The 20,361-nt window shown below is 36.0% G+C and overlaps 1 protein-coding gene across 50 annotated transcripts in view; it reads left to right on the top strand.

The window, feature by feature from the left end:
• Nucleotides 1-20,361, top strand: part of PTPRD (protein tyrosine phosphatase receptor type D) — a 1,245,299-nt gene that overhangs the window by 1,001,011 nt on the left and 223,927 nt on the right. For 29 of the 50 annotated variants that reach the window (XM_030512143.1, XM_030512142.1, XM_030512141.1 and 26 more), the window contains one exon: nucleotides 19,093-19,241. In XM_030512143.1, coding sequence (XP_030368003.1) covers nucleotides 19,093-19,241 — 149 coding nt within the window. The remainder of the gene's footprint in view (nucleotides 1-19,092; nucleotides 19,242-20,361) is intronic. The other 21 variants (XM_030512189.1, XM_030512148.1, XM_030512150.1 and 18 more) reach the window with 1 other exon arrangement.

Genomic DNA, 20,361 nt, shown 5'->3' on the forward strand with positions numbered 1-20,361 from the left:
TGAATGTGGAGCTTTCTTTGATTCTTCAGCTAGAATTCGTTGGAGTACAAGATTTGATGAACTAACTCCCTCAGTTCTAGAAGGTTATTGCTTATTGCAACATTGCACTAAGTATCTGTTCTAATTTTTGTTTAATTTTAACTGCTTGTTTAATTTTAACTCTTGTTTAATTCTAACTGCTGCATTAAACAAATTCTGAATTGTAATGCACTTAAATAACAGTGTAAAAGTACCTGAGTGTGAGGCTGGAACTTAGACCTCCAAACTCGAAAAGTATTGTGGCTCATGACAGTGCTGTAAAACATGAATACTTTTTAATTTTAGACCTTACAAGTCTTTGATTAGATTAGAGGATCATAGTAGTAGTATCATTGTAAAAAGAAAAACTCTCTTTTTAATGAAATGATTTAGAAATATTCTGTTAATACCTCTTCTGTAAAGGAATAATTCTTTGTTTTCATTTTATGGCTGGGATTCTATGACAGGACAACCGTAGGGCTTTGTGAAAGGAAACTGTTAATTCTACTTTAATTACAGGCATTCTTCCCTCCCACTCCTTTAGTTTCTGTGGTTATTACGGATTTATTTCTATGGTTTCTTGCCGTAGCATTTTCTTTCCTGACTGTGCTGGTACTTATAATTGTAGAGCTGAGCTTTCAGTTTACTCTGAAACAGTTAAAAATAACATACAATTCAACTGCTTCTTGAATTTGTAATTGGCCTTTTCCCTATGTTTGCAACTGGTACTCTTTCATGCAATCTCATGAGTGAAAATAATAATCTTAGTGTTTTGAGATATCTTGTTAGTCTTTGGTTTTTCCTTTTCCATGATCAGAAATGTGAATGTTCTTTTTCATTTTGTAACTGACAATACACAAACACAAGCTGCATTGTGTGAAAAGAGATGATGTGGACTTAACACAGTTCCAGTACAAATTAAAATACAACTGTAAATAAACATGAAAATAAATAGATAATTCAACATTGGCCTCCATAACAAACCTGAAAGCAGAACGTAATTTATTCAAAGCTACTTTTAATCTGGTATTTCATATTTTTATCTGTGACATAGAATCATAGAATCATAGAATAGTTAGGGTTGGAAAGGACCTTAAGATCATCTAGTTCCAACCCCCCTGCCATGGGCAGGGACACCTCATGCTAGACCATGTCACCCGAGACTCCGTCCAACCTGGCCTTGGACCATCTCATCATCATCTTCCATGCTAGCTCCTTTCTTTGCAGTGCTACACTAGAAAGGGTCTTGAGGACAAAAATTATGCAAATCTCTATATGTTTTTAAGATAAAAACATTTGTACATAATATTTACATTGTGGTTTCTTCTGTGCCATGGTATTAAGATAAAAATGGAAGAATCTGAATGTCCACATCCCAAAATACACTATTTGTATTATTTTTTTCTGCTGTTCTACATAAATGGAAATAAACCACTAATACTAAGTGCACTGACTACATATGCTAATAGTGCTAAATGCATTGTTATGCATTTGGTGGGAGGGGAGAGACTTAAAAAAACCAAAATGGTTGTGCAGTAATAATTAGAAGAAAATGATTTTGCTATGTACTTAGCACACTTGATTGTAATAGAACGCTTTGAATTAATACAACACACTTGTACATTTTTTGACAGTAATAACTATGATGTATCTTATCACATAATTAACTTCCATAACCAACTAAGAAGTCTGCTAAGCAGTAGTAACAAAATTACAGTAAATTGTTTGGACTTTGTAGCCTAAAGAAAAAACAGTCCTCTTATTAAAGCTTCAAAACCTGATTCCCCTCCATCATTCTTTACCCTTTATTAGCCTTATTTCAATGGAATTTTTCTTGATTTTTGCCAAGATTACTGGGAAGCAAGTCAGACCCTCAGACCTTCAAGATTGATGGTATTGGTTAATAAAGAAACTAACACCCACTGCCAAAGTAGGGTGGATACTTACAAGCATCTTGAAACACAGAGGCATGATGAGGTGTTACAAAGTATTACACTCAGTACATATGGAGATTTCTAATGTAAGGACAAATAGATACATGCTTGGCATCACTTCACAGGGAATACTCTCACTGCAGGCCATGAGGATTTCCACTTCAGTGCAAATTTTTCATGCTCTAGGATCAGACCTACATTTACTGACTTCATAAAAACATAATGATACATTTCCTTTCGTTGCTGAAAACGAGCTCTGCCCTCTCTCCTGTATCGTACTATCCAAAAAAGCTGAACTCAGTAAACAATGCTGGTGTTCGACATTTTTATACCTCTTTTCCTCTCATAATGATTTCATTGTGAATATACATCTAGAAATTAATTATAAATTGAGAGTAATTAAGACTAATTAAGCCACTAAGACTAATTAAATAAGTAGAAAGATTAGCATAAATAGGTATATTTTTTCTACTTACTGAAATGCACATACTTCCGGAATAAAAGAAATGCTGTGCTCTTAGTTGCTGAGCAAAACCAATATACAGTCTCAAATTTTAGTAAATTAATTTTTAAGTGTTGTTGAAGCAACTTTCTGTCACAAACTTAAACTTTTTTGACTTTTCATCTGCAAGACTTGAGCTGAGCACAATATTAATCAGTTCATTTGAAAGAAAGGTTTCTTTCTTCTCATAGGAAGCTGGGTAAAGACTTAAAGAGAAAAACTTTCATTACTCCCATTCATTTATTAATTTTTTGTACAGTGTAGTGTGAGTAGCTGTCACCCAGACCAATTACTTCACAGCCTATAGAATGTATTCTGTATTCACTCTTCTTGTGGGTGATGGTAACTGCTAGCTAACAGCTACACTTGCTTGGTATGCTAAGACTTCGCTGGAGCAAAAGTATGAGTAGTACCAGGTTATAGCTATTCACTCAACTTCAAGGCAGTCAGCGCTAATTCAGTGCATAATGAAGTAAGCTTGCAAACTTACGTTATTCTTGGAAGCTATGTAATTAATACCTGATCACAGTGCTGTAAATATGTGCTGCTTGCCGCTCAGCCTGAGTAAAAGTAATGGTCCAGATCTTCAACTTCTGTAAATTTGAGCAGCATCACTAAAGTTAACTGAGTTGTGATCAGCTTACAATAGTAATTAGCTAGCTTATATAAGACAATACCTTACCTGTATATAGTATTCGTAGGGAAAATATTTTGCATAATTACAGACGTATCAAATGTAAAACCTCTTGAATTAAACATAACATCAACTGATGATGGAGGTGATTTTCTAAGGAAATGGAACAAAATTATTCTCAAAACAGTCCAGTCTTCAAAGATTGCCTAACAGGAATGATCTTTTACAGAAACTTAGTTGCATCAGATATCTAGTTGCAGCTCTAGTCAAGTTATCTCTGCTTGTAAGATGTTTTAATGTGCATTAGTGTTCTTGGTGCTGTGTCTTCCACAACATTAATTTTGTGAGCATAATCGTAGAAGTTTTCAGATAATTCTGTAGGTGTTTGTCCTGAAAAGCAGTACTAGTACTGGAGTCATTCACAATCACAGAAAATCTAGCAAGATGGGCAAAAGGCTTGCCCCATTTAGGAACGTTACTGGTTTCTGTGGCACCAGGATTTCACCTGTTCCCATCTACAGAAAAAATTACATCTTAGTCTGTGGCCCACAGTGTTGTAAGAATCTAATAGCTTCACTCTTCGAAAACAATCAAAACCAGAAACACAGATCCATACCATGTTTAATCAGCTTCATGAAATAGCCAGGGTTGAATTTCTTTCATTACTCCCTGTATCACGTTTTTGGTATCAGTCACTCAAGCACTCAGTTCTGTTGTGTTCTTTTTACACGTTCATCTGATCTTGGGAGAAAGATAGCTGCTCTTAGAAGTAAATGTCTGGATATTGTACGTAACTGTATGAATTTTTTATCTGTTCTTCATTGCTCATTCACATGAAACTGTGCACACCTGCGTGACTTTCATTGCCTTTTTATTTCTTTCGTAAAAGAGGTTAATTTAGTCAGTCCTGGAAGGTCACAGTGAAGCAGTATGTGGAGAAGAGCATGAATATTTTCAAGTAACAGTGTTGCAGACACTTGGCTCTGGCTCCACAGTGCAAGATCCATATTTATTCCATTTGCAGTGTTTGGCAATTAAAATTATTTGGTCATAGCCATTCCACCTTCGAACAGTGTGATGCTTTAGTCATTGCACTAACTTCATACTCCTTTGCTGTGGTGCAGAGGAATCACCTGTAAACAAGATAAGAAAGAAACTGAGAGTATGGTGGAAACATTCACTGGAACATGATCAGAAAGCTTAAGAAATAAGCCCTGACTTCCATCAGAAAGGACTTAGATTCTCAGATGTGGGAGAAGAGGGGAGGCTCAAGATGGGAATCAGATAAAGAATTCAGTTCCACATAGCATAAAGAGAAAACATGCTGGTGGATTGTGAAAGAAATTTTACATTCAACTGTTACAGGAAATTTGAACTTGGAGGTTACCAACATGGAAGGAAAGATTTACACACATATATAAAATCTTGTTTTTTGATAGTGACAAGGCAAAAATGTCTTTGTAATGGGTTGCAGAATCAAGTCAGTTCTGCGTATGTAATGTAGTGTGGATTGGTATGTGTCCTGGGTTCAGGGAGGGGGGGAAGCCAGGAGGAAGCGGAGATAGGACACCTGGCCCAAATTAGCCAAAGGGGTATTCCATACCACAGCACGTCATGCCCAGTATATAAACTGGGGGGAGTTACTTGGGAGGCCCAGATCTCTGCTCGGGTCGGACTGAGTGTCAGTCAGCAGGTGGTAAGCAATTGTATTCTCTTCCCTTGTTATTTCCCTTATCATTATTAATATTGGTGGTAGCAGTAGTAGTTCTGTATTATATCTTAGTTACTGGACTGTTCGTATCTCAACCCGTGGGAGTTACATTCTTTCGATTCTCCCCCCCATCCCTCTGGGAGCTGGGGCAGGAAGAAGGGGGGAAGTGAGTGAGCGGCTGCGTGGTTCTGAGTTACCAGCTGGACTTAAACCACGACAGTATGTTTTTTTTGTGAGAAATGATAAGGAAGGTAAAAAGCTTAGCATATCAATACTTTTTGTCAGTTCTGACATTGCTGTTCTTAATTGTGGCTATATAGATGTGCTCTGGCTACGTTTATCACTGGGCAGACAGGGTAGCCTCATTGATTATGTGAGTCCCCATCCCTCTGCGAGGTCCGTGTAGTTACTTTGGTACCTGCTTGGGGGATCTGTGGCTAATGGTTAACTGTGCTGCCTTACCTAAATTAGAACTGACTAGAACATGTGTATGTGACTGTAATTACAGGAGTGACTGCAGTATGGGTAAACTCAAAGGTGAGGGATGCCTTTAACACTTTCTGCAGTGTTGGTATTTTTTTTTCTGTGCTATAAATATGCACACACGTAGGTTAGCCTTATGTACTCAGAAACAAAAACATTCTTTAGTTTGCATTTTCTTTGTCATGGTAAGTCATATAGTTAGGCATTATAAATTTGTTTTATTTTGTTTTAATGGCTTGTAATTTGTAACATTATTCTAAAAGTATGAAAATTTCCTTGAAATAAAAGCAGTTAATTAATTATGGAAAAATGCTTCTTTTAAAAATTATGCTACCTTAGATTTCATTTTTCCTCATATTTCTTCCTTCAGATGTTGTATTTATAACTTAAAATATTTTAAGAACAAATTGGTCCTCTATACACTGTATTAATTTCTTCATTCTTAGCATCTACGTATATCTGCATATTGCTGTTTGTCTACAGGAAGGAACAGTTGCAAACATCCTACTACTCTTGTCCTAGTAACAGGGGACAACAGCAGAGGAGCCAGTACATCCAGTAAGTTTTTAGAGCTTTCAGAGGAAAACACAGGCTTAGTTCATAATGTTTCTAGCTTCTCACACCAAGTAGAATGTCACAGGTTGAATTCATTGACCAATACAGACCTCCTGTGTAGGGAAGAGTGAGAACTATACTTCTTTAAACTCTGCCCAGCAGATGTATTCATGTGTAACAGTGTAGAGCAAATTAAAGAAGTACAGCAAAAGACCTGCCATGTCTGCTGATCTTATGCCACAGTCTGATACAAAAGGTCAACATGTACATATGAACATACCGTACTATTGACTATTGAGGAGGAAAAAAGCACACAAAACATTTAAACCTTGTATCTTCATCATTAACTTTGTTGCTGGGGTTAAGGCCAAACACATTAAAAAAATGTATCTGGCACTCCACTGGGCTTTTCTTTGCTGATTTCCATTTCTAACAGTAATAATTTTATATTGATTATTCTCCCTACTTCTGTTTTGCTTTGGTACCCTTATATTGCATTATATTATTACAGTGAAGAGCACTTTAATGAAAACAAAAATTTCAAAGACTTTATTTTTTCTGGAGATTTTTGAAAGCTGTCTACTTTGAGAAAGAGGTCTGGTATTAGAAGTGAAATCCTCAAAGTACAACTCCTAAATATTTATTTCTAATGCTAATTAGAGATTTCTAACGCTAATTAGAATTTTTTCCAGTTGTGTGTGGCAGCTTTTGACACAGTGATATGCAAGATTACTGAAACTCCGGAAACTGCTTTTCTAAAGGCATTCAGTGAAGGAAAAATACACATAGTAATTGATTCTTGAGATTTATGAGCAATACAGTAATTCAGGAGGTCTTCCTATTATTCTATGCAGTGCATTGCATGTTAAGGAACATGAATAAATTACGACTTTCCTGACAGCCCTTGGGAGCAAGCAACTTTTATACATAATCAAGCCAAAGCTTTCAAACATTAATTTTTAATAAACCTACATGACTGACTGACTATATATTAATATGTAAAGATCTTATTTGTGCTTAATTTTTTACTTAAATAGACCTGAAATTCATCTTGATTTGGCTTATCCTTCTGCATTGCTTGGCCAGCAGTTTCTACTTCTCTTTTAGTTTTCAGCAATTTTTCATGAAATGAGCCATGTTTTCAGCCTGTTTCTTATTGCTGTTGTTCCACAGCCCAATTCTTCTTGTGTTTGGATATTTAAGGTCAGCTATTGTGTGTTCTTTTGGGTGACCTGCTATATTCTTTGCATATCCAGCTTCAATGGTCTAACCTCATGTGCATTTGTGTTAATAGTTTCAGTTTTAAGGTGAGAAATTAATTTCTGGTTGTCTCCTTACATCCAGAAAGAAAAATCAGAGAATAATCAAGAATTTTTACAACAATGCCAATTTTATCCTACTTTTATATGATTCCTATGAGCAGATTTTAGCTTTGATGATGCAGTGCAATGACTGATTACTAGACATTTTCTACATTTTGAGTATGCTGTTGAGGTTCAGACATACAGAAATTTAAGTTTATGGATAGCAAACCCAGGTTCTTAATTATCTTCATGAAACAGCCATTATAAAGTATATTTTCAAGAGGTTGCTGAAGCCTTATATGTGAAATATAATTTTCCTAAAGTTCTGATATCTGAACATGCCTATCAGTTTGATGCGAACATACCTGTGTATATTTAGTGTTTTATAAATTTAGTGAATACTATAATTAACATCGTTAATTACATTAAGATTATATTCACATTATATTAATGTTATAATGTTGCTATATTGACATTAAAACATTCTATTCTATTATTTAAATAGACACACTATTAGTTATACGCCTTTGAAGTTAAATTATGATGCAAGGCAATGTATTTTGCAGAAATAATTTATTATAATTTCATAGAAGTTAACCACTTTTAGTACATACCCCTTAGTGTCAAAATGAGCAGTTCTTATTCAGTACGCTTGTGCAATGTAAGCTGATTTCCTTAGAGAAAAGACTGTTAATTAAACCAACATTTCTCAATACTGATATGCAGAGGACTGCAATTTTCAAAGACTAATGACTTTGCCAAACAGCTACCAGTTTTCACTGACACTAAAGATGTGAATATAGCTTGTTTGTTTGTTTGTTTTTCTTCCCTTCACCATAATAGAAGTGTCATCCTTGTTTTTTACAGATGATAGGGCTTAAACTGGAACGTTTTTCAGCCCTCTCATTCGATGCATGAGCACATATCTATACAAAAAATTTGTAAATACAGTGACAATAACCACAATAATACTCCTCCCTGTGTTTTGCAACATATGTGAGTAGCATAATCCTGGAAGTGAGGAAACTGAGACATGCAGGTTAAGTAATTTGCCTGAAGCTAAACAACAATCAATTAGCAGAGACGGGGTTAGAATTACAAAATTTTGGCTCTCAGCCCTCTCTTCTGTCCAGTAGCCAACTGTCACTTTCAGTGCCTTTGGCTTCCAATTTGATCCCTTGAGACCAAACTTCCGTGAATTAGTTTTCTGAATCTTCTTGCTACTTAGATGTGAAATGAGAAGGAAACCATGACTGGAACTGATACTACTTTTTCTTTTTCTTTCCCTTTTTTTTTTTTTTTTTTTTTTAGTGTAAATATATTTGCATTTAATGTATTTAATGGAAGTGTATTTATGGGAAAATGTATTTGCCCGTAAAAGAAAAAACGGAGAGTGCAGTCCTTATTGGTAGTTATATTTCAGTAATTTTGGACTTCATGGGGTCTTTTCCAACCTAGTTGATTCTATGATTCTACTTCTGTTTTAAAGAGGGGAATGATTTGTGCTTTGCAGTTAAGATGGAGGTTTCAGAGTAAAAATCTCTAGGACAAGATAAATGTAAATTAGTTGTTGGTTTGGTTTTGGTTTTTTTTTTTTTTTTTTTTTAAGAATGAAGGCTTCATTGTATCTTAAAAAAGTCTCGGAAGCTTGTCTGTTTTAATCTTCTGAAATGCTAAGTAGCTACAGTGGATTGGATGGAATCACAGAATGCATTGCAAGTACTTAGTGTCAAATTACTAACTGAAAAATGTATTTCAGACCCTGCTAAACTCACCTCCGCACATTGGTATTTCACTGGTACAGTCATGGTCCCAATTTGTGGGAGATCCTTCACTGTAAAAATATGATCACTTTACAGATAAGACATGAGTATACAGCAAAATTGTGATATATTATGGGAATTCCTTCTAAGGTAGATGACCAAACAAAAGTGAGGCTCTTCACAATGTGTATATACCATATGAATAAAAAACATGTGACAGTAATTTTAACTTTGACGCTGCAAATAACCTGTATAAATGAAACAAAATAATTTCTGGCTTCTTCAGTTGAGTAGCAAAAAAGGTTTACCTTCAATGGCAAAGGAAGCTGGAGAATGCTAGTGTAAGATTTCCTCTTACAGTGTGGTATCTGGACACACACAAGATTCTTACCCCTCTTCCACCCTGAATTTGTCATTTTATCCCTTTTAAAATTGCATGCCCTTGGCTGAATGTCAGTTCCATTACAATTTCTTGATACGTCTTTCTTTTTTTAAAGAACAGATTTATGTTAAAAAGACAAGAATGGAAGATGTCATTGGTGAGATACAGGTGAGATAGGTGTAAGCTAGGCATAGGACTGTGGGCAAGCTTGTCTGTTTAGGTGTATTTTCAACTACTGAAAATTATATTAAAATCACTTAAGTAACTTGAATAACCGTGCAAGATTCTTATAAAGCAAGTATGATGCTGCAGCAACATAGAACATATCAAATAATTGTACTCTTGAGTGATTTTGGGTAATAGATTGCAGAATGTAATTGTACAAATTACTGTCGCATACCAGAATTAAAACAGAAATGGACTTGCAGTGATTAGAGGTTTACCTTTGTATAGTGATGTGTTTTTCTTCTGGTTACGTTTCTACTATTCAGTTTAATTTTTAAGCTAGTTACAATTGTGCTGTGCATACATCTGTAGGGAGTTTTAGTTCTCATATGCTGGTATAACTTTATTGGAGAGGAGTTAGAGCAATATGGCTCATGTTAGAAAAGTTCATAGAGCAAATGCAGTTTTAACTACAAGCTGCACTTGAGGAGTACCATTTTTTGCATATTGTCCGTGCATCGCCCTTACTGACAACAAAATGTGACTTGCAGTAGCTTGTAGTCGCCACAGGAGCTACGCACAGTAGGACACTTGTGTAGTACTGGAAATATATGGTATCAAAAATACTGCCAGTGTAAATATGTTGTAATCAGTACTTTTACATCTGCATAACCATATCTCAGAGCAGGCTACTTGTACTGTGTTAACCATACTGGTATATCTTCAGTGACTTGTAGGCAAGAAACTGGGACAATCCACTTGGGCCTTTAGTTACTGAATCTTTTTTAATACTTATAAACAGTTTTCTGACCTGGTTTATGAATGTCTCCTTATGCGTCAGTAGTGTATCATCTTACAGGCCACACTCATCTGTCTCTTAGTACAGCTGCGGCTGGGGTGCATTGTGTGGCTCTCATAGCACTGCTGGTAAAAGGTGCATGTGTTTTGGCTGGGCATCACATTTAGGTTTTGATATAAATGATGTTTGTAGGTAAATGGTAAATGTCATTATACAAGTAATAGAGAGGTGTTTATCAAGTTCTGGAAGAAAGTAGTTCTAGCCTAGTGAGAAGGAAAGAAAGATTTATGAATCTCTGCTACCTAGTATTGTTTTATTTTATAGCGAGCCTAATGATACAGTATTTTAATTAACCAGTTTGGCTCAATAAATTATGCTTATGTCAAGTCATGCCATCTCTCAATGCTGGCTTACAAGTAGGAAGTCATCTTAAACCCCTTAATTACCCAGACTGTTTATGTTCATATGGACAGTAAGATTTGATTAGATGCACATACTCATTTGTCCTAGGTAACAACAGTCTGCCCCTCAGCAGTTTAATAGTCTAACCTGACAAAGAGGTATAAAACTATGTGTTTACAACCAGGACAGGACATGACTGTCCAGAATGCTTCAAAAGAGAAGATACAAACCACCTTGTCAGGAAGTTGATGGTCAGTTGTTATATTTGAGACAGCTTTCATGAATCTAACGGTTACCTTTGTACACCCAAGGAACAGATTGGGTATATTCCTTGTCTGTTGGGGTTAAGGCTGGGGACTAGTATTTAGCCAAGGGCTTGCTAAACCTCCTCACCTTATATGGAAACAGAAGTGGAGAAGGAAGAACTTTTGGTTTTGGTGACTGCAGTAGAAAGATTGAATAACTTCAAATTTGCTATTGCCTATGCCCTTATAAATGTGGATAATGTGTATTTTGAGTTTTATATTTTTTCTTGCCTGTACCTTCAGGTGGCTTGAGCTAGGGATGATTTTACAGTAAGTGGATAACATTAAAGCATTTCACCCATATGGGAATGTTGTACGAAAGTCTAGATTCTTAGATGACCTTCACCCAGCAGATTGTAACAGAATGCTGTTCTCCTTTGGTGTGCTGGCTAGTTGGGGTGTTGGTGACAAGGCAGTTTGCCTCTAGTGTTGGAAAAGGAAGATGGTACTTAGATGAAAGTAAGTCATGTTGTCTGTTCTCAGGCAGAATTTTGTTATTTTCTCTTCTTCTTGAACGGGAGTTATGAGAATTTGTTCATATAGGTGCCTTATGAAGCATTAACACTCAACCGTATTTAGTATATAGAGTTTGATGTTTTGTTTTCTCTTTGAGTAGTCATATCGTTAGATAGGTGATTTTGCTCTCTCAGTCACTAATCAGCAATTTGCCTTGTCTATAAATGGCCAAGTACACATTTTGTTATGTTTAGATAAATAAAAAAAAGGAAGCTTCATTCAGTAGTTACAGTCCCCAATATTGTTCTTCCTGTATTTTGAGGGGTTTAGTAAGACTGAAACACCAAGAAAAGCCATCTCTGGTCATAAACCAGATCTCTCAGTCACTGATTCTAAGTATTCCTCCTTTTCTCTCAGAGCAAAACTACTCTGGAAAGAGATCAGCTTGCCTGGCATTTTAAGATCCAATGCCTCTACTTTGCACGTTGAAAAGGAGTGTCAGCTCTCAGTTACCAAATAATTCATGTATGGTCTACAGACATTAAAATTTGAAAAAGAAGCAGTGGAGAGCTTTGAAGCGGAATTTCCTTTCATTAAATTAGTGACTGTGACAAGGTTATGTAATGTTCTTAGGGGATGAAGTGGTGCATGTCACTAACCTTTTAGATTCAAGAGCCTTCATGCTTTTCATTGCTGCTGGGAGAAGGCTTAGTACTGGATGAACTAGCAAATTCCTTTTTCTAACTCAGGTAGATTAAGACCCACCCAGGTTTTACATACACTGTGTGTGATAAATATTATGTATACGTACAAGCTTATACCTATTTTGTTTTGTATTGTGCATTTGACCACATGCTCTGGTGTATAACTTAAAGGTAAATGTGCAGGGGGGGTGTTAAATTTAAAGTGTTGAAATTCTTATATGAAGTGGAAAAAAAGAATTCGTGTCCTCCAGTGTATTTACTGCATAGTGAGTACTTAATGCTATACCTTCATCTTTCAGTGCTCAGGTTAATAAAGTACTAGAACCATGCATCCTCATTCCTTAAACTAGAATTCTTGTGTAGAAACAATTGAAGAAACACTGGTGTAAATAAGGGGAAATTAGAAGCAATTGTATAAAACTGTTTCATTCACTGTAGTGATATTTAAAAGAAGGTTACAGTTTGTAGTGAACGTGGATGTGTAGCACTGGCAGGCAAAGCTGTACAAACAACTCGAGAGCTGAAGGCAAGAGGAGATGGGGGTTGGAGTAGCTCTGGATTTGGGAGCATTCCCATTTGTTCTGATCATCGAGGAGGCTGGCTCTGATGGCCTGTCAGCCCTCGATTCCTGTTAGGCTCTGTGCAATAGCATTCTGCCAAGATAGTAGTTAGTGGCTGGTCTCAGTTTTACTGTAAGTGTCCTCATAATTTTTCACAAAACCAAGTTAAACTGTTATCAGGTTGTCTGCAATAGTTTTAGTAGAAAAAACACAGCAATATTCTTCAGCTTTGTCCTAATTATGGTGTAAACGTATTGGCCTACAGTATAAAGAAAAGGTTTTCTCACAGGTTTTTCATACAGCTTCTTCATACTTCTAGAAGCCTTTTTCTTTCTCCCAGTTATTATAAACTGTAAATGAGTATGAGAAATTTGGAGGGATGGGGGGTAAGGAGGTGTGATGTTAGTTGGCAGATAAATGCTGCTGTCTGTGTTGGTTTGTATTCCTTCCATGTCCCTAGGGCTCAAATAATGTCTGTCTCTAAAAAAGCATACATAGCCCACAATGAAATGAGCTGGTACCAAGGTTTGCACAGCCTAGAGGTACAAATTAGGGATGTGCTGTTTAAACGTTAGACCTTTTGGAAAATGTAGCCTACCTATTCTACCTGTAAGGCCCTTCTTTTACATATGTCATTTGATTTCATATTTCAGGGAAGAATAAATCCAGTGGCCAGCCTAGTAAACTGACACTGCATGGCAGAAAATTCAAAACCATAAAGAAGACTTGACTTTCAGTATTTTCCTTGAGAGATCAAGAAGCGATAATCTTCCTTACAGCTGCTTACTAAATTTGTAGGGTGGGTTATGCACTGGCTGAATGAAGGTTGGGGAACTGGAAGTGACTGCTAAATTGGAAAAAGACACTACAACATTCCCCCCAAACCAGACATTTTTTGACATAATTGTTTCTTCTGGATACTTTTGGTTTTAGATTAATACAAGTAGCAAAAAGAAGTTGGGGAGATAAAATTTTTAATTGTATTATAAAAATTTTATGAGCACTGTTGTAGGGGCTGGATTTTTAAGAGGATGTTGCGCCACCTGTGAAGTGAAATAACTTAGTTTCCTTCCCCCACGATTTTGGGAAACCTATGCTTGTACCTGAAAATAATTTTTGTGAACCAAATGTATCAAGGTCTTCAGCTGGAATTAGTTGGCATAGTTGGATTGCATTTAGTAGTTCAAAGAGGAAAACCTGGTAGTTTTCATTCAGAGGATAATAAAACTATTCAGCTGCTCTGAGTGTGCTGGCATTTGAAGATCATATTGTTAGTATTCTTCTTGCTGAAAGATGTGGGAATGATGCGGTTTTAAGATGTTTACAGTGAAAAGCAGGAAAATTTTCATCTTTCAAGAATATGATAAAAATAAGCATAAATTGAATGATGATATGCTAGGAACTTCTGTACACCCCAAATAGAGGGTCTAGAAACAGAAATACGTTAATGTCTGCATTCTCTGTCTGTCTTGTCCATAGTAGGTCTGCATGCTGAGCTTTCTGTACTTGGGCTGCAGACATCCCATTAGCTTTCTCTTTACCTTTAAAGAAGGTGAAGTCTTACCCTCATATTCATCTTGTAATTAGAGGAGTATGTCCATAAAAATATCTCTACGCAAGAACAGCTCTCAGAAGCTGTGGAAAGAAGGAGGCTGAACTACTGATTCAAAAAAGCATTTGTCAGGTGTTTTGTTTGGGTGCAGAGGAAAAGTATTACATGTCTCAAAATACAGCAGAGTATGGAACAGCAGAACTCAAACAGATAATTCCGTAACATGATGAAATATGAATTAGTTAATTCCATTCACTACTTAAGAATTATACTTGAACTTAAAAATGTGGAAGTGCAAGAAGATGTGTTCTGCTCTTGCAAATGTTCTAATCCAAGGGAATTATTTCAGTGTCATGTTATAAATATATTTTATGGAGCCTCAATGTGCAAAAAAAGACAGCTTCTTTCTAGATAGTGGTAAACTATCTGTATTTCAGAAGTTTCTGTGCCCCTTGGGGCAACAGCTTGACTGCTCGTTGAACCAGCAGCCTAACTTCTGTGGCTTTAAACTCCTTAAAACAACAAATGATGTTTAAGGTGAGGTAGCAATAAATTCCATTTTCCTTCATAGATTAGAGTGTAATTTGCAGTAGTTCAGTAGTTGTTACTTGAGCTTCTCAGGAAGTCCCAGCAAGAAGTGCAAAACAAGCAGCAGAAGGTGGGAACCCTCAGGCCTTGGATGGCAAAGCTTGTCTCTGTAAATCCAAGTTACGGAAATATGCTGTAATTTTTTTTTCCTTGACAAGGTATCAACATTCAATATTAGCACAAATATCTGAGTAGGCACTGGTAGATAAACAAGCTGAAACAAACAAAATTTCTGTTGTTTGCATTTTGTAGCCAATATTGCTGCAATTTTGATGATGCCCAAAGAGAGTTCAAGTCCAGAAATATGAGGTGCTGATTTAACTGAATTTTACTTTTGTTATTTTAACTACACTTCTTAGATTGCAGCTTTATTGAAATGTGACCAGGTAGTTTCAGAAGTGCTGAAGGGCTGTGGTATCATAGTTTGCAACTATTACATCTGATTTTTTTGGCAGATTTAATTGCACTGGAAGGTTCCCATACAGATTGTTGCTGTGCTTAATGAAGTGTGCTGAAGATAGTTTTTGTTGGACTGTGCACTGCTGTTGTTAAGGGAGGTTGAAAATAGTTGTCAGTTCTCAATCAAAATTGCCCTCATGTTAATAAGCACAACTATGTGTGCAGTGTAATTGTGTTTGGTATCAGAGTGTCTAGCAGCTCAGGTCAGAATCAATGTCAAGAAACTGACAACATTAATTGTGGAGATAATTTGTGTCAAACCTTAATTAACAACCTTTATAAAGGCAACAAATACTACTTCTCAATTTTGGTTCTGCTGGGTTATAATTTCGAATACCCTTACACTGATGATGGTCACTTTGTATGTAATGAGATGAACATGTTGACTGAATAATGAAAAGATGGATTGCATAATACCTATATTTTTCCATGGCTGGCTGGCTACTGTCACCATAGTCTCAGCATTTCTTGACCATAAATGAGTTCATTCTCACAACACCTATTAAACATGCAGATATTATTGTCCTTCTGGTAGAGCTGCTCTGCCTGAAGTGGAGGATTTAACTTGCTTGCCAAATTAAATTTAATTTTCTGAATTTAAAGGTGGACTGCTGTAAACAGCCATTGTATGCATTAAAATGTCTGAAATGTACAGGACTACTGCAAGTTTCCTGTTTCAGGTAGAATTATACGTTCTCTGATATCATATGATACCTAAAAGATAACTGTTTTACTTTCAAGTTGAGGTACTGGAGGAGAGTTGTGGCAATGTTTCTTTACAGGAAACAGTTAGTTATGCAAGAGGAAACTTTGACCAGCCACATACCTTGTTTTTTTCAGCCAGATTATTGTTTAAGTGAAACACATCATCACAGTTCTCTAAGTGTCATAAGGTAGTCTTTACTTAAACCTCAAAACCTTGTTTTTCTTGAAATATGTCTACAGATAGTGAATTACATCATTATGTAACAACTGTGCTTCGCTTTTGCTTCTAATGCTTTGAAGCAAGTATTTAGTTAATAAACAACAATTTTATTGTTGGACCAGCAAAAATTCACATAGTCCTGCAAAAATACTGTTCCTCTTCAGTTACTTACCAAAGCCACATTAGGTATTCAGTCCTATTTCTGCAACTCTGCTATGTACATAGAGCTCTGCAGAAGCTAGTAAGCAATTTTCATGAGAAGTCATGGCAGTTATAGTTCTTTACCAGGTTTGGTCCAGTCCTAGATGAAGAAATGATCAGAAAACTGGTTTTACCTTAACAGCAGTTTTGTAGAAAGTTTTTAGTTTCATATATATTTCTGTATGCATTATTGGATAAACTGCTTTTCAGTTTTCGGAGTGTTGGAGATGAAGGGGATTTTGTTCATTTCTTTTGTGTTCAGCACCAATGGGAAAGTTTTGGATTGTGGGTTTTTGTTGTTTTGGTTTTTTATTATTATTTATTTTCCAGAGCTAATTTAACATAGTTCAACATGATCTTTGCTTATCATTTATTCTTGCTTTTGTTTCGTTTGTTGTTTAAAAATCTGCAGTTCTCCGGGTCAAAGATAGTTAAGTGAAGTATTGCAGGAATGAATGCACAGCATGGCTTTTAAGTTGAGTCACTTTTCCTCCTTGACCATGGTAATGCATGGCAAAATTGGCAAATTTTCCAACGCAGACCTTGTCTCTAAGGAAGTAAGTTACTTCACTGGTATTGAACTGATCAGTTGGGCAGTCACTGAATGTATGAGTGAGGCATAAATTTAGAGTTTAAAAGCTGCCTATGATCTACTATACATAGTTAATCTGTGCTGATGGACTTGCCCACGCAGTGTTTTTCTTTCACTGGTTTAACACTGAATTCACAAAATGTCAAAAGGAGTAAAAAGAGAATGGCAACATGTCATTTTTCACTTGATGGCACACAATCACAACTTGTGCCACAGAATATCAGCATATCATATTCAGTCCTGTCTCTTTACATATCAGAGTGCTGAGTTAATACATGCATAGAAAAGGATTTAGAGCTAGCAGTTTTGGTGAAACCCAGATGCTCTTCATCAGCATACATTTCTGTCTTTTCTTTGGTCCAGGCTTAAAGCCTGCAACTTGGGAAGAGATTTTTAGTTTCTTTGCTCTAAGTGTGTTTTGTTTGCCATGGTTTTGGCAGTTTTTTGCCTTCAGAGAAGATCTTCCCTAAGTTCCCCATGGCAGCAGTGGCAAACTATTTTGTAGAGCTCAGATTTTCTGTTGCATTTGAGTTCAGGTAGATGTTCACCAGGCGAAATTAGCACAGCAGATAGTTCAAGGATGCTTGAGCATTCTGAAAAGTTGAGCAATAACAATGTTTCCCGACATCTCTATTAATAAAAAAGCATGCAGATTTTCAGGAACATTATTTTTACTGCATTTTTTGAAAATTATTTTTGTTAGTGGTATGTTACACATTAGGGGTAGGGAAAAAAAAGACTCATTTCATTTTGTAAACTTACGACAATCTGCATACTCTCATATTTAATATAGCAACATAACAAGATACTGATTCTGTTTCATAATAATTGCCCCATCATATTTTCTCAGCATTTTAAATTACTTCATGATTTCATCCAGTGTTACATACATGCGTACTAGTAGTCTGCTAGGTTTCTGACATTTCAGTAAACATGCTGACAAGAAATATTGCCTGTGGAAAGCCCAGTTCAGCGGAATACGGGGTTAGACAACAGAAGTGAAGAGCAGCAACTTAGAAATTAAAACTAGTACGGTATGGGTACATAACTGTCAGGACTAAAAGAGGAAAGTGAAGAAGAGCAAAGAGGTTGAGAACAGAAAGGAGCTGACTGCTGAAAGTAGAAAATGAGAGCAAAAATTAATTGCAACAGCTGCTATAGATAAACTACACATAACAACTTAAAACTGAGAAAGTATTCTCTTCATAGCATTCAAATCAGCATCTTGAAGTGTATTGCATCTCTAAAATTTCTCATCTAAGAAAGAGAACGATGTAAATATTTACAGCAGCTCTTCAACATTTCTGTACTGTGGTTAGACATAATCTCATAGATTTTTATATTAAATCTTTAGAAGTCATGTCTTATCTTCATGTAAGTTCAAAGGCTTTGTTTGACCACAAGGCTGATAAATTAATTTTGATTATGGAAGGAAAATAGAAGAAATAAAAGGATAGAGAATAATTAATTAAAATGCCTTTTCCTGCTTTTTAAATTATTTCTCCATTTCTCTCTTCTCTCCTGTTGTTCCAATAGTTGGATCTGACTTTCTGACAGAGTAGAATAATTTGGAAGTGAACAGGAGCTGTACCAGAAACTGTGTCCAAGCATAAATCTCTCTTCTGTTATAGTCCTTTACACATGGACTCTTAATACATAGTCATTTCCCTCCACCACTGCAAGCTTATGAATGCTTTCTCCTAAATGTCACTGATTTTAATGGCTCCAAGGTGGGAATCCTGGTTTTGTGACATCCTGTGATGATAACATCAAGTAATGAATCATGATCTTATTCCAGCTGATGGATGAGCTCATTTTGCAACAGAAGACAAATTTGATTTTTCATTTATAATAGTGATAAAATATAATTTGTGATCATGCTTTTCTGATGCTATCAGATTTCCTTTTTAATATAAATTTCAGTAGTAAAATGTTTAAGTACTTTCCTGACCTTTTAGTTATTTTTTTTTAAATGCTTTCTCTTGCAGGTGAATACTGTCACTGGAGAAACAAAATATTTCCTTCTTTTTTCCATTTTGATGTTCTGACATGGCGTATTTTTTATGCTTACTGCTTGTTATTTTTTTGTTTGTTTCAGCACCACCAAAGTTTACAAGAACTCCTGTTGACCAGACAGGGGTTTCTGGAGGAGTCGCCTCATTCATCTGTCAAGCCACAGGAGATCCAAGACCTAAAATTGTCTGGAACAAAAAGGGAAAGAAAGTCAGCAATCAGAGATTTGAGGTATTAGGTCCATTGTTCTGTTCCTCTGAAAAACATTAATTCAAATCTCACTTCTAATCCCAATATGTGTTCTTTATTATCAGTAATTAAACAAAATAGACATGACTATAGGGGATGATTTAGTGGGAGCAGTCTTGTGAAGTTTTGATTTTGTAAACTGGTTATGCATAGCACTGCTAGAAAGAAAACTGCTAGTGCTGTTTCTAAACTAGCATGATCTAACCAGGGAATCTTGATGTGTTTCTGTTGAGCCAGCTATCTTTTCCATGAAGGAGATGGGGGGGAAATTATTTGAGCAGTGATTGCTGTCTCCAGAGAGCAAGCCACCTCCTTTTGTAACAGTGTGCATCAAAAAGACCTGGGTTGCTACTGCTTCTGCTGCCACAGTTGCTTACCACTGTTGCAGAGAGAGATGAAAGGGATGTTATACTTCCTGCTGCTGAAGAGGAAATGTAAAACTTGTTTGCATTTGATTCTTTTCTTAACAATAACCTAGCAAAAGTCTTTAGAGGAAACTATTTCTTTCCACAACCTTCAATTAGCGGAGGTAATCTGTTCAAAGGATACTGGTTATTTGAGGGAAATAAGACAACAAATTCTATTCCTACTTTCAGTGGCAGGAACGGATTGACTCTTAACATAAAAATCTCAGAAAATGGGAGAAGGCTTGTAGAATGGATACCAAAACTGGCACTAAGAGTATATAATTTTCACTGTGTTTGTTTACTGCCTTCAATGTTAAATAACAGAATTCTGCGTTACGAAAACAACTGTTTGGAAGATCACTAATCTGTATATAAAACAGTTGTGACATGCATTTTATGAGCAAATGATCTAAGATGTCTTCTGTGTTTTTACTGGTATTTGAGAAAATTGCTTGCCCTGGCTTTCATGTTAGATTTACGTCAGCAGAAAATAATTGCATTGCTTGTATAAACTAAATTTCTCTCATTCTATTTTTGTTCAAAAAATATTTAAAGGTGTTGAAATTTGTTCATTAACCGATATAAATCTTTTCCTGTATATTTATTACAATGTAAGAAATAAGAGCATGAATTTTAATGTGACCTCCTAGTGCCATGAACTGTTTGCACTTTGCAGAGCATACGCAGTGCTGTAATTG

This window comes from Strigops habroptila, chromosome Z (genome assembly GCF_004027225.2).
Source record: "Strigops habroptila isolate Jane chromosome Z, bStrHab1.2.pri, whole genome shotgun sequence".
In the NCBI taxonomy this organism is placed as follows: domain Eukaryota; kingdom Metazoa; phylum Chordata; class Aves; order Psittaciformes; family Psittacidae; genus Strigops; species Strigops habroptila.